This window comes from Grammomys surdaster, unplaced genomic scaffold (assembly GCF_004785775.1).
Source record: "Grammomys surdaster isolate TR1022 unplaced genomic scaffold, NIH_TR_1.0 363, whole genome shotgun sequence".
In the NCBI taxonomy this organism is placed as follows: domain Eukaryota; kingdom Metazoa; phylum Chordata; class Mammalia; order Rodentia; family Muridae; genus Grammomys; species Grammomys surdaster.
Genome location: NW_021604782.1, coordinates 2628166 through 2645458, shown reverse-complemented (window position 1 = coordinate 2645458; position 17293 = coordinate 2628166). Strand labels below are relative to the sequence as shown.

At 41.3% G+C, this 17293-nt stretch overlaps 1 protein-coding gene across 1 annotated transcript in view; it reads right to left on the bottom strand.

Moving 5' to 3' along the window:
• The window catches only part of Smc2 (structural maintenance of chromosomes 2), a 46853-nt gene extending 43520 nt beyond the window's left edge, over nt 1-3333 (bottom strand). Inside the window, exons 1-3 of the mRNA XM_028779987.1 lie at nt 3193-3333; nt 2224-2446; nt 948-1097 (exon numbers count right to left, since the gene is read on the bottom strand). Of these exons, the coding sequence (XP_028635820.1) occupies nt 948-1097; nt 2224-2391 (318 nt within the window). The 5' untranslated portion in view covers nt 2392-2446; nt 3193-3333. The remainder of the gene's footprint in view (nt 1-947; nt 1098-2223; nt 2447-3192) is intronic.
• Between the last annotated feature and the right edge of the window lie 13960 nt (nt 3334-17293).

Here is a 17293-nt window from a genome sequence, read left to right as displayed (position 1 = left end):
TATGAGCCAAGTACACACTTCATTATTGACTAAAGCAACATTATACAGTAGTCCAAGACTCTATATGATAAATATTCTAACAGATTCTAGTCAGTATTCTTTTTACTGAGCCATACTGCCATACACAGTAGATCTGAAAAGTTTGCAAGGTATTATATACCAATTTCCTCCAAGAGACAACATTATTTCTTGGTGAGAAGTAATTTCAGACTCAGGGTATTATTTCTAAAAGGAGGTGAAATGTTTCATCCTACAGAAAAGCTCCTTAAAATTCAGGAGGTAAACCATTTAAAACCTTCAGGAAATCCCTGGAACTGACCAGACTTACTGTCCACTCCCACACCCCATTACGCTTATGGAAGAAGTACTGTTAAGAGATATTCTCAAGTAAGTTAGCTGCAAACCAGCAACTGCTTGAAAGATGCTGGGGTCGGCTGAGCTGCCTTGAAGAGAAACTCTAACTCAGTGGTCCTCAGCCTTACTAATGCTGCTACCCTCTAATACTGCTACTTGGGTTGTGATGACTCACCCCCCCCACCATAACATTATTTTTGTTGTTACTTCATAACTGTTATTCTGCTATTGTTGTGAATTATAATGTGAATATTTTTGTTTTCCCATGGTCTTAGGTGACCCCACGAAAGGGTCATTTGACCTCCAGGTTGAGATCCACTGCTGTATCTTCCAAGATTGAAATGCTCCATTTACCTGGGAAGTTTGAACAGAACAAAAGTAAACAAACAAACAACTCAAGATAGCTTTAGGATGTCCTTGAAACTAACCAGATTCACTAGGTGCCTTCCTATGAGGGCAAGCAATAAAAGCTGACTTCCCCTAGGAAGTGGAGGAGTAAAGAAGATACTTTGGTCTGTTGTTGGTTTCCTATCTGGTGAGCAGATCTCCCAAGAAACAATGTCACATAACAGATATTTTTGACAGCTGCTTACCTGCCTTGTCACTGTGATTTCATCATGAGCTTCAAATCCTAACGGACTCTGCTTTTTATCAGAATTATCAAAAGTGATTGAGACAGAGGCTTTGGTAATTCCAGCCTGTCCATTTTTATAAACTAGATCTTGTAAATTTGAAGCCCGCACCTATAATTAAAGAGGGAAAGGAAAGTTCACTGACAAAGCATCATATTGTACAAGAGCAGGATTAATACTGTATGTCTTGCTCTGGAAAACCAACCTGTGTAAAGTAAAAACCGGTAGTCATATCCATAAGCAAGCAAAGCAAGGACTACAGACAATAATTTATAATATGTGCTTTTTTTTCAATAGCTTTGTTTCTGTTCTGAATTCTACTGACTTAGCAAAAGTTAATTTGCAATAATCAAGGAAGTACTGTCTCTGGACTTCTCTAGCCATCCCATCCATTAGTTCACTCTAAAAGGGCACTACAAGCAGAAGGGAAAGGACCAGTATTGGCTCAAGACATCCCAAGACAATGTTCTGAGCAAGGAAGGGAATAAGAGACAAAGATGCGAGATAAAGGAAGAGTAAGGGAGAAGGGGGAATGGGATGAGGGAGAGGGGAAAGGGGTATTTATCCTGGGGTTGGGGGTAGAGACAACAAAGGACTGCCTCTGGATAGACAGGAGACAGCTGTGGTCCACAGACAAATAGCACTTTATATACATAAAGGGGAAACAACCATGTTAGGATGAATTCGTTAATTTTGATTGAGCACTTTAATTAGGTGAGCCAAAACGGGGCTTTTGATTGCTGGACTTCAGTACTTTCATAGCTGGACCTTGGTAGTCAGCCTCAGCAGGAGGAAGTGGCCAAAATAAGGGAATGGACCACGGTGGCTAGCTTTAGGAATGTAATCTAATGGTTTTTAGCAAGGCAGAGTGAATGTGTAGAGAGGCAAGGGCTGCCAGAGGCATGTTTCCATGACAGGCCAGCTAGAGTCCCTTCAAGAAGAGCAGGTATAGACTCAGGACAGGTACTACCTGAAGTAACAGTGCTGGTATGGGTGTTACTCCCAACAGCTTAAGAGGACCAACCTGAGGCAAGGCCTCTGTTTCTATTTTTCTGTCTACAGGATGGAATAGCAATATAGTATCTGCTTAAATGGCTGCACTGCAACACAACATAATTCATGTGAAGAACAAACAAATTCACATGAAGTACAAACATGCAAAGGAAGAAAACCCAAAGTCTCCACAGAGTAGCAGATTCTCTTGACAATTTCACATGTTAAAAAGTGTACACTTTACCTGAGACAGGTTGGAGATGCCTAGGAGAAAGCATATGGAATCCAATATGTTGGATTTTCCACTACCATTTAAACCAGTGATCGCATTGAAGAGGGGGTCAAAACCATTGACTTCAGTCCTTTGTGCATAGGACTTGAATCCTTCGAGAATGATTGATTTAACATACATTTTCTATACTGTCTTGGGTTAGTAAGCCTGTTAAGTAACAAGCTACAAACCAGGTCTGTATAAAACAAAAATAAGATCATATAAATGGAATATTAAAAAAACCCTAAATCACAGTAAATATGACAGGATACACAATCATGTAAAGGAAAACCACACCTGCCAAACTACTTTTTCTTCAAAAAACAGGTGGCTCAGATTTTAAAACATTCAGCTGTTAGCCACTGCCAGGAAGTTAAACCATTCAACTTGAAAATCACCTTTATCACTCCTGTCCACTTTTCCTAGGCTCGTGTTGCACTATAATAATACTGTAGTTAACAGAGACGACTGATGATTTCTCATTTCATTCTCCTTGCCACAGATGACATTGGACTGGACACTGTTTACTGCATACCACTTTGCATAAACGTCATCTTACATGAGTCCTTCTGGGTCTCCCTAATAGCACGCACACCCATCCTCTCTTTCCTTCTTCCTCTATAGCAGCATTCATCCTTCTTTCCAACTCATCCTCAGTTCCACTGTACTTTTTGCCTACATATGACGTTTAACTCTGTGAACACTCGATTCTCAGAACTCGGGTAGTTAGTGAACCTTAAGGACTAAGTGAACCCATTCTACAGCCTCGTTTTAAAATTCCGTGTTCTCTCGCTTCCCTAAGCCTTTCTCGACTTACCTTAAGGATGAACAACAGTTAACATCCCTAATTATCGCTTGAAGTCCCTCCTTGGGAATCTTACCCTCCCCGGTGCCCGATCTCCCGCCTGAACACCAGGCCAGGCCAAGGGCCGCACTACGCACCCGCCACAAAGCGGCCGGCCAGGGGAACCAGCACAGTTCCGACTCGACGCGAAGGCGGACAGCGAGGCCAGCCGACCTGTATTCGGGAGCTACCGGGTGAACGTCACCATACCGGCCACAGCATCCCCCGCAGACAACAACCGTGCCGGAACTGTTCCTTTGAATTTCGGCGCGAGCAAAGGACCCCACCTGCGAGGCGTCTGCCCTCTGTTGGTGCCTAGTATATGCCTGACTGAAGCGCTTCATCTTTTGCCCCAAGGAAAAACACAAAAACGACATAGTGACAGAAAATAATAGTTTAACATTGGAATGTAGGGTTCTATACCGTTGCGGGCGTGGAAAGTGAAAATGCAGATAGAACGAGCTGGCATCGTTTCAGGCATGCTCCGGGCAGCACCACTTCCTGGTCTGGGCCTCGCGCGTTACTGGCCCCGCCCACTTTCTGGTTCTTTCAGTCCACGGGTCCGCGCCCGCGGCGACTGTCCGCAGGCTCCGCCTCCTCCATGTCTAGGTTGTTTTGGGGCGTGAGGGTGGGGTTGCCCCTCCGGAGGATATTACAGCAGAGAAACCAACACCAGCCAGAAAAAAGTCTTCTGAGGCTTCTTTTTCTACGGACTACTGATCTTTCTGAAAAACGGAGGCTGTAATTAATTGAATGAGAAAGGCGCTGGCTTTGAAAAATTAACCAAAAACATTTCCAGTTTCCAGAGGGGACCGTATGCCTGCAATACGTGGATCTGGGTAGCAGATGCTAGGCAAATGTCTGTAAGATTCCTTATGCCGAAAACTTGTTTAATGATAAGCGATGGCTGACTTACCGGTTCATGAAATTTTGCTGAAGTTTCTTAATGACAGTTCGTATTTACAGAGTTCTATGGATTGGGTAGCCGTATTTCAAAGGCTGTCAAAAAAATTCCCCAACAAACATGGATGGAATCCTAGTGTTTCCCTATGGTTTTTGTTTCCTTTTGTACAGATGAGTTCATTAAGTCACTAGGTTAAACAACTTGTAAGTGACGAGAGATTTTTGTTCCAGGCAGCCTAACTACAGAGCTTGTGCTCTTAAACTATTATCTGCAACTGCTAATTTTACAGTGCTAGTTAGAGCTGGTCCCCTTCAACAATGACTATTTTTTAAAAAACAACAACAGTGTTAGGGTTATTTATATTTGAGGATCAATACTAAATAGTGAAGGGCTTAGTTTTGTTATTTTTTATTGAAAATATAAATTTTACATACTGTATATTCTGATTAGTTTTCTCCTCCCCAACATCTCTGAGAACCAACTCCACTTCCACACTCACCCAAATCCACACCCTTTTTCACCTTTCTCATAAGAACGTAAATAGACATATAAAATGATGATGATAATAATCAATAAAAGATTTTAAAAAACAAGCCCAAGTAAACAGAAAAAAAGAGCCAAAGAAAGAGTATTAGAAATACGAGACACATTCACACACAGATACACACACACAACATAAAAACAAAAGCAGAAACCATAATATGTAAACAAAAGATTTTTTAAGGTTAAAAGAAAATGTCCAGACAAAGCAGTGTGAGACAAAAACCCTCTAAAAATACCATTAAATTTGTTTTGTGTTGTCTATGTATTGCTAGTCATTGGGATTACCCTTAAGTGTGCTTTGTACACTCAGAAATCACTGGAAAAAATATTTGGTCTGCGAGCAGTTATCAATTGGATATAGCTTCTGGGAGGATTGTTTCTATTTCCCCTCTCAATACTGGCTTAGAACTGCAGGTCCTGTGCATGCTGCCATGGGGAGTGAGTTCTCTGTGAGTTCAGACGTCCATTAGTCCTGTTGTGTCTAGGGGACCTTGTTTGCTTGCTGTCTTCCATCCTCACTAGCTCTTATGATCTTTTGCCTCCTCTTCTGCAGCATGCCTTGAGGGGAGGGATTTTAATGGAGACATCCCATTTAGTGCTGAGTGTCCAAGGTCTTACTCTATACATTATGCAGTTGTGGGTCTCTATGTGCTCCCATCTACTGTATGAGGAAGCTTCTCTTATGATGGCTGAGCAATATGAGTGTAGCAGAATATTGTTAGGAGTCTCACTATTGTTATATTGCTTTAGCAGAACAGTAATATTTGGTTTTACCCTAGATCCATTTCCTACATAGCCTCAGGTTCTTGGCTACCCAGGCAGTGTTGGGCATGAATTCCTTCTCATGGAGTGGGCATTAAATTCAGTCAGATAGTGGTTGGTTACTCCCACAACTTTTGTGCCACTGTTGTACCAGGTTATTTTAGAGGTAGATCACTATTGTAGAAATGAGGTTTTGTAGCTGGGTTGGTGTTTACCTTTCTGATCTGATAATGTGCAGAGTGCCTTCCTGTACTACAGACATTATTCAGTAGGGGTGAAAGTTCTAGGTAGGCACCAGCTTGACTTCTCTGTGTTGGCTGAGTTATGTAGGTCATGTCTTCTGCATTTGGGCTTCAGCATCAATTGTGGAGAGAAACCAATTGTGGAGAGTCCATGTTGTTTGGAAGTTTCTATATGATTCCTTGGGTTGAAAACTCCATTCGATGTAATCCATTGCCAGCACTAGAGATTTCATTTGAGAGGTGTCTGATTGCTGCTTGGTCTCTCCCATTAATAGGTGATTCCAAGTTAGATATCTTAAACGTGTGTGTTTATGAAACCTCTATTATATTGAATTTCTGTAAGACCCTTCACTGATGGCCCTTTGTTTTAGCAGGCCATCCTGTGTCCCCTCCTTTACCTCCCTCTTCTCACTTCCTGCCATTTGATGCTCCTGCTGCAGTGCCCCTCCACCCCATCCATCCATCCATAAAAGTTGAACTACCTGTTCTTTCCAAGAGAACTGTCCCATCTAGTCCCTTATGCTATACCTAACCTCTGTGGTTATATGGATTGTTGCTTCTTTATTGAGGACTTAACAGGTAAGTCCACATATAAATGAATACATACCATATTTTCTATCTGGGTCTAGGTTACTTCACTCAGGATGATTTTGTCTAGCTCCATTTACCTGACAAATTCATTATTGTTTTATCAGCTAATTAATATTCTATTGTGTAAATGTACCAGTTTATCCACTAATTTGTTGATGGACATTTCCAGTTTCTGGCTACTATGGTTAGAGTAGTAATGAACATGGCTGAGCTAGATTAATGAATAGATTGTGCTTAAATTTGGCTTTATCATGGAATGCCTTGTTTTTTCCATCTATGTTGATTGAAAGTTTTGTTGGGTCTAGTAGTCTGGGCTGACATTTGTGGTCTCTTTTAGAATCTGCAGCATATCTGCCCAGGCTCTTCCAGCTTTTAGAGTCTCCATTGAGAAGTCAGATGTAATTCTAATAGGTCTGCCTTTATATGTTACTTGGTCTTTTTCCTGTGCAGCTTTTAATAGTCTTTCTTTGTTCTGTACCCTTAGTGTTTTGATTATTGTGTGCTTAGGGGACTTTCATTTTAGTCTAGTCTATTTGGTGTTTTAATGTTTCTTGTACCTTGACAGACATCTCCTATTTAGGTTAGGGAAGTTTTCTTCTCTGATTCTGTTGATGATGTTTTCTCTGTCTTTGTTCTGTGTTTCATTTCTGTCCTCTATTTCTGTTATTCTTAGATTTGATCTTTTATAGTGTCCCAGATTACTTGGATTTTTTTGTTTTTAGATTTAACATTTTCTTTGACCAAGGGATCTATATTTTTCTGTCATGTTTTCAATACCTGAGATTCTCTCATCCATTTCTTGTATTCTGCTGGTAAAGCTTGCCTCTAAGGTTCCTGTTTCAGTTCCTAGATTTTTCATTTTCAGATTTCCCTCAATTTGAGTCTCCTTGAGAATACTAACACTCTTTTGTCTTGAGCTGTTTTCTTCCCTTCATTTCACTTGGCTTTTGTTTTCATAGACTTCATTAATGGATTTAATAATTTTCTCTTTCAGATCTTTGACCATATTTATAATAGTTGTAAGTCCTTGTCTAATGTTTTGCCTAAACATTCCTCATGGCCTACTGTAGTACAGTTGCTGGGTTCTGGTGATGACATCTTGTTCCTAGTTATTCACTGTGTTTTTATGCTGGTGTCTAGGCATCTGAGTTTGGGATGATTGTAATTCTAGGTGTTGTCTTTGTTGCTTGGGTTTTCTGTTCCTTGGTTTCTGTTGCCCTTTCTGGATCTTAGAGTATAGTAGGTGTGGGTTGTCTGGTAGGGGGTGCTTTGACTCCCTGCCAAGTGTGGCCACTAGGGGTCCTGGGGAGAAACTGTCTCTAGGTGTTAGGAAGGAGTAGGGAGGAATGGCTAAAATGGGGACTGGGGGGATGGTGAGAGCATCTACAAGAAGGAGGAAGGGATGGGAGTTGTCAGGAAGATCTGTTTGATTTCCCAGTGAGTGAAGTCTGAGAGGGACGCAGGGCCCTGTAGATATTCTGCTATAGGGCTGAGGATGAGACTGGGAAATTTACAGTGGTGGACAGAGAAGAAAGTGAAGATCACATTCCTGAACCTAAGAACCTCAGGCAAGCATTGGCCAGCAGGTTCTCAAGTAAAGAGTGCCCCTGTGTATTGCAGGCTGACACAAAAGGATGGTGTCAGGAGCAAGACTGAGTTGTTTTAGAGTCTGTGGAGTCCTCGAGGAAGTTTGGGAACACAGGCCTTTGTGGGTTGTCATCTGGAGCTTAGCTTTATAATGGGGTGTCTGTTGTAGGTGATTACTTTTAGATTTTTTTTTTTGATGTTTTGAAACACTGTGACCAAAAGCAACTTGGGACAGTAGAGTTAATTTTACTTATATTTCTCTATTATAGTTAATCATAAATGGCATCAGGGCAGGAACCTGGAGACAGGAGCTAATGCAAAGACAGTAGTAGTAAGTCCTACTTATTAGCAGAGGCAATGTATGGTGAAGTCTACTTTTTAGTTCATGCTTAGCTGTGTCCGTACGTTCCAGAGCAGTGGTCATCAACCTGTGGGTCACAACCCGATTGGGGGGTCAAATCATCCTTTCACAGGAATTATATATTAAATATGCTGTGTATCAGATATTTACATTATAATTCATAACAGTAGTAAAATTACAGTTATGAAGTAGCAACAAAAATAGTTTTATGGTTTGGGGGTCATCACAACATGAGGAACTGTATTAAAAGGTCACAGCATTAGGAAGGTTGAGAACCACTGGAAGGATACAGGCTTTGACAGGCTTAATTTATAAAGGCCAGTGAATCCCTAATCAACTGTCCAAGGCTCCACCTGCTGATACTATTGCTTTGGATTTGGATTTCAGAATGTGAACATTATATGGAGAAGTTTAAATCATAGCATTATGGATGTGTATTTTCACATTGCCCTCTTTACAGCAATTTGGAACCAGTTTTAAATGACCAAGTGTAGATCTTTTATTTTGAAATTGTTATCCACCTTTAGCTAAGTTTTAGGGAGGTTTGTTTAAGAAACAGTACATCTATTTATAATAGTATGCTACCTGCCTTCCTGTGGTATCAGCCAATTTGTCCTGTGAAATTAGCAAGCACCACTTTAATAAAGATATTTTGTCTGCTATAATTTCTATTGCTTTTGAACTCCAATGACTTCACTTATTTATATTGTCTCTGTTGAATTATACATTTTTACCTTCAGCTCTGCTGTATTCCTTTGATCACTTTTTATGAATAAAGAATTTTGATTTTTAGAAAAGTCTAATGTGGATTTTCCCAAATTGTATAACTTGCTTGGGGGATAAAAATTTGAGACAGATATTAAGACAGACATTATTAGTATGTTCTACTTTAATAGATTAATAGCTAGGTGATATTCATAAGTCAATGGATAAGAATGTACAGGTTTTAAGTATTTAAGCATACTTTTTATTATGCTATATGTATCATATAAAATGATAGGTTTCAGTATGTATGTGTATAGTATGTATACTTTGCTCATATCACCCCTCCCTTAATGTCTATCCCTTTTCCTTGGTGTTAATCTCCTTCTTTCTAAATAGTCTTTCTAAGAACTTTTTTTAAAATCTAGATTCCACATATAAGCATATAAAATAGTGTTTTAAAACCTTCCTGATGCTGTGACTCTTTAATACACAGCCTCATGTTAAGGTGATTTCCCAACCATAAAATCATTTTGTTACATATAAAATTACTTAATAACTATAGTTTTGCTACTGTTATGAAGTATAAAGTAAATATCTGATTGCAGGATTTCTGATATGTGACCCCTGTGAAAGGAATATTTGCAACCCACAAGTTGAGGACCTCTGATAAAAGAGAGGACATAGTATTTGTCTTTCTGAGTCTTTTATTTCAGTTAACAAGATGATCTCATATTCTGTCTATTTTCCTGCAAATGACATAATTCATTTTTCCTATGATTGAAGAAATCTAAGTCAACACACAAAAGAGAAACTTGGACATCTGTTTATGTCTATGAATGAACTTTTTCTGCAAAAGGACATTGAGAAGTTTGCTTCCATCAGAACAAAGGTTGTGATCTCATCAGTTTTAGCTTTGGTACATTCCAGAAACAAGAATTCTTGCTATATGTGGTTTGGAGGGACTTGAGAAAGTATTAATGGGTCAAAGTTTTGTGGCTTTGCCTTCTGGGATAAAAAATAGAGAATGAAAAGGCACAAACCCAGTGATCCTCTCTAATTTGGAGAGGAGATGGCTGGTAACAGACCACCGAGGAGATCCAGTGTGAATATCAGTCTTGTGTCATCACCCTGGGCTAAAAACTTATGAATACTTCAGACTGCAGACCCCTAAAGAGCAAGTAGACTTTCAGTCATGTGGGAAGCAACAACAGGAACACTGTCAGATGGCTCACTGAGGTGCCCATTAGCTCACCATAGTGTATGCTGCTGGCCAGGGTTTTCAGTACCTATGGCACCACTCAGCACTTCTCAACAAGCCCCCATTAAACCTCTCCAGTCCATCTGTCTGCTGAGCTTCTCTTCCCCCAGCTTCTCTTTCTTATTAAAACCTGCCATTTTGGCCATGTGTTCTCCTCTGCCCTCTTGGTCCTCTTGGTCCCCTTGATTCTCTCGGTCCATTCTCTCTCTCACCTGTTTCTCTTCTCTTGCTCTTCTCTCCCCCCTCCTCTTATGGGTGGACTCAGTTCATTATTTTCCTACTCTGGACTCATGCAGATGCCTCTGGCTGTCCTCCCTCATATCTACAGTAAAATCTTTCTTGTCAACCATACCTTGGAGTGGTCCTCGACCTTGTAAGTAGGTAGCCTTGGCCAACTAGATAAGGACAAGTGAATCATAGGAAGAGTCATAGTGACCTGTCCCCTGAACTTTCATCCAGCTGATACCCTGTTCTGAAAGATATCTGTACCCCCTGAACACCCACATTCTGGTGTCATCCCCTTCCCCATGTCCTTCCTTTTTGTGTTTATAACCCCTGTGTAAATAAGTAAAAATTACAATTTGATTTAAAAATAAATAAAAAAATAAGTAAGTGAATAAATACAAATGTGGCCTGAATTTTAGTCCCTGAAGGATAGTGGGACCGCTCAGGTTGCTTAGCACGATGGAGCTCTGCCACCTTTCCAGTTCCTCCAATAATTGCACTCTTTCACTTAAAGGCTGTGCTTTGACCTATGAATTATAATTTCAGTGATGGCATTATTTTAAAAACTTTTTTCATCTTCCTTCCTTCCTTCCTTCCTTCCTTCCTTCCTTCCTTCCTTCCTCTTTCTTTCTTTCTTTCCTTCTCTCTTTCTTTCTTTCTTTCTTTCTTTCTTTCTTTCTTGTATGACTTCTTTTGGCTCTTTGGTCAGATCCAGCCACAAAGGGGATGATCAAATGATGGACTGGGTGGGTCTCTTGTGTACAAGAAGAACAAACATACATGGTCTTTGTTTTGCTTTTGCTGACTTTGACTTACAGATACTCACATTCTCACACATAGCCATTCCTAAAACCCCAGTGATTACTAAAAACGTCTGGTACCTTCTCTTACAAAAATATATTTAAGCGTTACTAACGAAATCTAGTGTGATCTTACCCATTTTGTACTGATCTTTTCACAATGTCCCTCTTTGCTAGCTTCCAGGCAGTGCTGCCTGTTTCCTCCCTCTTTCCTGGTCAAGTACCTGCTCCTTTTTCCAGGATGTTTACTTCCTCTTCCTGATTTTTTCTTAATTGTTCTCCTTACTGAGTTTCTTTGTTTTTTGTTTGTTTGTTGTTTAAATCAATACCAGATCTACCTGTCCCTCCACCAGTTGGTTTCTTTCTGTCACTTAACTCAGTCCTCACCAGAACCCAGATAGACTCTGTTGAGTTTATTAAAAGATAAGAAGAGAAGGAATATGCTTGGTGGATGTGTAGTCAGGTGTGGGGAAAGGAGATGCCTCCTCAGGCTCATGCTGAGGCATCCCTTTCCCCCTGAGGGACCAGACACACAATGGTACGGTATAGAATAGAGTATTTTCAGGGCATGGGTGGGGGGGAGTTGAGAGGAGAGCAGAGACAGAGAAAGGCAGAAGAGAGAGGGGGAGAGGGCAGGGGAGGGGAGAGAAGGGGAGGGGAGGGGAGGGGAGGGGAGAGGAGGAGTAGAGGCCAGCCATGAACACGTGGGGAAAGAGGAGAGAGGGAATGGGAAGAGGAGGGGCAAGGGGGGAGAGAACAGAGTGGGAGCAAGAAGGCACGAGCAAGAAGGATTGGAGGGGGCCAACAGCCCCTTTTATAGTGAGTCAGGCATACCTGGCCTGGCCGTTGCCAGGTAACTGTGGGATGGAGCTTAGACAAAATGCTAACAGACTCTGCACACATAATTTTCCCCACAAGACAAGCAAATACTCTTCTACTATGTGTTCTACAATTTTGCAGGCCTCCACAGTCAAAATAGCTCCTGTTCAAATTCTAGCTTTTTTTTTTTTTTAATTAAACTCTAAGACTTGGTAGCAGCCAGTCTCTGTTCTTTGTATAGCCCTAGTATTTGTTTTGTTAATCCCAAAGATTGGAGGAGAAAGACCACCAACACAAATCATCATGACCAAATTAATTAAAGGAAACAGTTAAAGTAAGCATTCTAAAATTTGTGTACACAGACTGCCTCCTCCTGAGGCAGGGTTCAAGAGGTCAGCATTGAGTATGAGGAAGACAAGGCTTTGGGGGCTTGTCGTAATCAGGGTTTCTATTTTTGCACCAATATCATGACCAAGGAGCAAGTTGGGGAGGAAAGGGTTTATTCAGCTTACACTCGCACATTGCTGTTCATCACCAAAGGAAGTCAGGACTGGAACTCAAGCATGACAGGAAGCAGCAGTTGATGCAGAGGCCACAGAGGGATGTTACTGGCTTGCTTCCTCTGCCTTGCTCAGTTTGCTTTCTTATAGAACCCAAGACTACCAGCCCAGAGATGGCACCACCCCCTCTTGATCACTGTTGAGAAAATGCCTTACAGCTGGATCTCAAGGAGGCATTCCCTCAACTGAAGCTCCTTTCTCTGTGATAACTTCAGCTTGTATCAAGTTGACACACAAAAATAGCCAGTACAGGGCTCAAAGGTAGAGGGTTTCCAAATGGGGGATGTGGTGGGCAAAATAGGTGGAGTTACAGGAGCAGAACTTAAAGATAACAAGTCATTCCTAATGACCTGAAACAAAAGACATGATTTCAAGGTGGGCATAACAAGGTAGTCAAAACAACAGGTAGGGATAGGTGGTCATATAGGTGGTTTTTGAAACAAAGGTAGTACTGCAGGATGGTTATAAACAAGGTTTCGAAACAGTGACATGATTGCCATTCCTGGAACAGGCAGGAGAGAACCATTTATAGTTAAGGTTACAGGTGCGACTTAGCCCAATCCTTGGAAAACAGAAGTTTAATCCTAAACAAACCTAGTGTGTCTTAACTGTAAGATGGCTTTTAAGACTTGGCTAGAGGCAGGCTGGTTCTTCAGGTACTGTGTCAGGCATGATACCTCTCTTCTGTAAATGCTTTTGATGAGCATTTGTATTAACCTTGACTTCTTTGTGCAGAAATGGTTTTTATTATCTTTTCTCAAACCATATTTCTATTGTCGTTTTGCTTCAGATTTTCATCTCTTGCACGATTGTAGCCGAGTACCAAATGATGATGAAAGAAAGTACTTCAAAATTTTGTTCATGAATAGGTGAATTAGAGAAGAAATGTCCAGAAGCCACTTCTGAAGCATTTAATGTGCCATTTGAACTTCAACATTGATATCCCTGATATGTTGATGTTTACATCTCCCTCTATCTTATAACTGCTTATCTGTTCATTTACTCTTTATGCACTTCTGACATATATTCCTTTTATGATAGGCCTTTCGACACACCTCCATGTCAAAAACCTATTTAAAAAAATCACAAAACATAGGTTAATATGAACAAGTTATTATTTGTGTATGTAAGCCAGTGCTTAGTGAAACCCCTGAACTAGACAACTCTGCGGATAGTAAGTTTTACTGGGGAGTCAAACCACTGGGGTTGTCTCTCAGAGAGTAGCAGAGAGGAGTAGTAGTAGGGAGAAAAAAACATTCCAAGAAAAAAAATCCCCCAAACAGAGAAAACTTCATCAATTTTAGTAAGGAGTGAGCTGTGAGGTGATAGCACACCTTTAATCTCAGCAGTTAAGAGGCAGAGGCAGGTGGATATCTGTGAGTTTGAGGCCAGCTAGATCTATAGAGCAAATTCCAAGACAGCCAGGACCACACAGGGATACTGTATCTTGAAGAAAGAGGGAGAAAAAGGGAGGGAGGAAGGGAGGGAGGGAGGAAGGGAAGGAGGAAGGAAGGGAGGGAGGGAGGAAGGGAGGGAGGGAGGGGGGGGGGGAGGAAGGGAGGGAGGGAGGGAGGGAGGGAGGCATGTGTGACAGAACAGCTTGAGAGTTAGAGAAGTGGGAGGGGAGGGGAGAGCCAGAAGAACAGCCTGAGGGCTAATGTGGGGATTTTGATCTGTTACTGACTGTTTGAGTTGACTGGAAACAGGATGCCCATTGCTGGTGGTTGGCTGTTTCAGGGCAGATAAGGGAAGTAATGGCTTTTCTTGACAAACAGAAACCTGTTTCAGAAGATTTCTGAGGAATGTTGAGTTTAGGTTTTCATTTACTTGCTAGCAATCATATTTACCCAGTCTGAGTGCAACCTGAGCTGAGCCCAGACTGTCATTTAGGATATTGTCAATGGCACTGCTATTTTCGGGGCCAACTTTGAACCCAACAATGTGCAATATATACATATATGCACACACATATCATATATAGTCCACAAAATATTCAATATTTGAAGGTTCAACAAGTTAGTACTAGTGGCCATTTTTCTTAGATCTTGTATTGAAGACCTTGAACACTCCTCACTGGCCAAATGAACTGATTGTGTAATGCCATCAATGGAACTGCAACATTCAGAAAGCTGCATCTGCCACAGAATAACCTTCCAACTTTATGCTGCAGAGAACTCTCCATACCATATCCTTCTCCATGTGTCTGTCATCTGGGGAGAAAGGGCTATAGAATAAAAACAAGCCTCTCCTCTGCTATAGGTCACGTGCAGTTTTAGATCAAAAGAATAAAATCCTAAAGCAAGAGTCGTACACACGCCTGTAATCGCAGCCCTTAGGTAGAAGCAGAAGCTTCAGGCATTCAAGATCATTCTCTGTGTAATCTGAGTGAGTTTGAGCCAGCCTGGGATACACAGGGCCTTGTCTCGAAACAAATAAGAGTCTGTAAGAATGGAATACAAGGTTTACCTCCTTAGCAGTGTCACTGACTCTCTCTCCCTCTTTTGTGCTCCTTTATCACATGGACAGAATCCTGCTAAATATCCCATCCAGGTTATTTTCCCACTTCCTTGGGTTCATTTCATGTTGTTTTTATAAATCACACTGACAAAAAACAAACAAGCAAACAAATAAAAAAACAAAAAAAACCCACCTTAAAGGATAATGGAGCTTATTTCAACTCAGAGTGCAAGTATAAACTGAACAATGACAAGGAAGTCCAGTCAATAGGAGCTTGAAGAAGGTGGTCACATGAGATCCCCAATCAGGAAACACAAAGATGAGAACATACTGTGCTCAGCTCCTTTTCTAGAACACTTATGTGTACAGTTAATGATCACAGTGGACATGTTGCCCACAGTGGGTAGATCATCCCATTTTATGTGAAAGTAATCTAGTTAATTCCCCATTGGCATCCCTATAAATGTACCTGTGAGAACATTGTCATCATTGCTCTTGCCTTCCTAGTGTCTGGGAATCTAGAATCTAGCCAGGATTATGGCCGATGTACATTTATTGAGTGGACAAGAAACTACGTAAACATAGTCATAAAGATGGCCATCCCTTCCAAGCCACCGAGTACCTGTTTCCTTCCTGTCTTTACTTTTCAGATGGTAGTTGGTGGGATTCCTTTCTTCCACATTTAAACTTCTTCGTGATTATCACCATACCTCATTAAAAATAAAGTGATGGACAGTCAGAACTTGTGTTGGTCACTATTTGCCCTCCCTTTCTCATTCTGACTTTATCTTAGAACATTGATTTCTGTTTCACCTCTATCCAACTGTGGGCAGATGACAGATTGAGAATCTATACACTGCTCCTTATTGCCTTTAAATCTCCACTCTTCTTATCCATAAAGAGAGTGGTTTTGCCCTTTGGACTTTAATGGTCTTGAGAACATGACTGGGTGCCATCAATACATTTTTTTGGAGTCTGGGGTTTTCTCTTCTTAAAAGTGTTGCCATTTGTATGACATAGTACACTTCAGGCAAGATCAGCATTGATGCCTACTTCTTTCTATGACTTTTCAATATTATGAAAATCATGTTTGCATGTTCTTTTTGCTACTTCAAGGAATCCTCTCCCACTTTTCCTTGAGCAATTACTTGAGGGAAAACACAGCTTTTACGAAAATGAGTAATAATGTACAGACCTAGTATAACCTAGGCACATACATAAAAGCCAGTAAAAATGATATTAAGAAGGCAATTCACCTATTTGCCTACATGCCTAAAGCATTTTCTTTTCCAACCAGAATGTTGTTATAAATGATATAAATTTAAATATCTGTTGAGATAATTTTAAAAATTTATTTTATTTATTTACATTCCAGCCATTTTCCCCCTCCCAGACCCCCTTCTATCATTCTTCATTCCATTCCTCTTCCCCTTTATCTCAAAGAGGGTGCTCCCTCCACCAGGAATCCCCCTTCCCTGAGGCAGTTAGTCTCTCTAGGATTATCTTCTCCCACTGGGGCCAGACCTGATAGTCCTCTGAAGTATGTGTGCCCTTGTATATGTGTATGCTCCTGGTTGGTGGCTTAGTCTCTGGGAGCTCCCTGGGGTCCAGGTTAGTAGAGACTGCTGGTCTACCTATGGAGGTTGCCTGCCCCTTCAGCTTCTTCAATCCTTCCTTTAATTCAACCAAAGGGGTCCTCAATTTCAGTCCAATGGTTGGGTGTAAGTATCTGTGTCTGTCTCATTCAGCTGCTGGTAGGGCCTCTCAGAGGACAGCTATGCTAGGCTCCTGTCTGAAAGCACATCATAGCATCAATAATAGTGTCAGGCTTTGGTGCCCGACCCCAATGAGATGGATGCCGAGTTTGGCCAGTCATTGGACCACCTTTCCTTCAGTCTCTTCTCCATTCTTGTCCCTGCATTTCTTTTAGACAGGAATAATTCTGGTGGGTGAGTAACTCATTCCCTCCTCTTTGAGGCCCTGTCTTTCTACAGGTGGTAGGCTCTACAAATTCCCTCTCCCCGTCGTTGGACATTTTGGCTAAGGTCACCCCCATTGAGTCCTGACAGTCTCTCATGTCCCAGATCTCTGGTATTTTCTAAAGGGTCCCCCAAATTACCCCCACCCCCAGGTTGCATATTTCCATTCATTCTGCTGACCCTCAGGGCTTCTCTCCTGTTCCCCCTTAATACCTGATCCTGTTCCCCTTTTCTCCTCCTTGTCCTCTCTCTCACTCAGGTCCTTCCCTCCCTCTGTCTCTTGTGATTATTTTGTTCCCCCTTCTAAGTGGGACTGAAGCATCCTCACTAGGGCCTTTCTATTTGTTTAATGTCTTCCAGTCCGTGGGTTGTATCCTAGGTATTCAGTATGTTTTAGCTAATATCC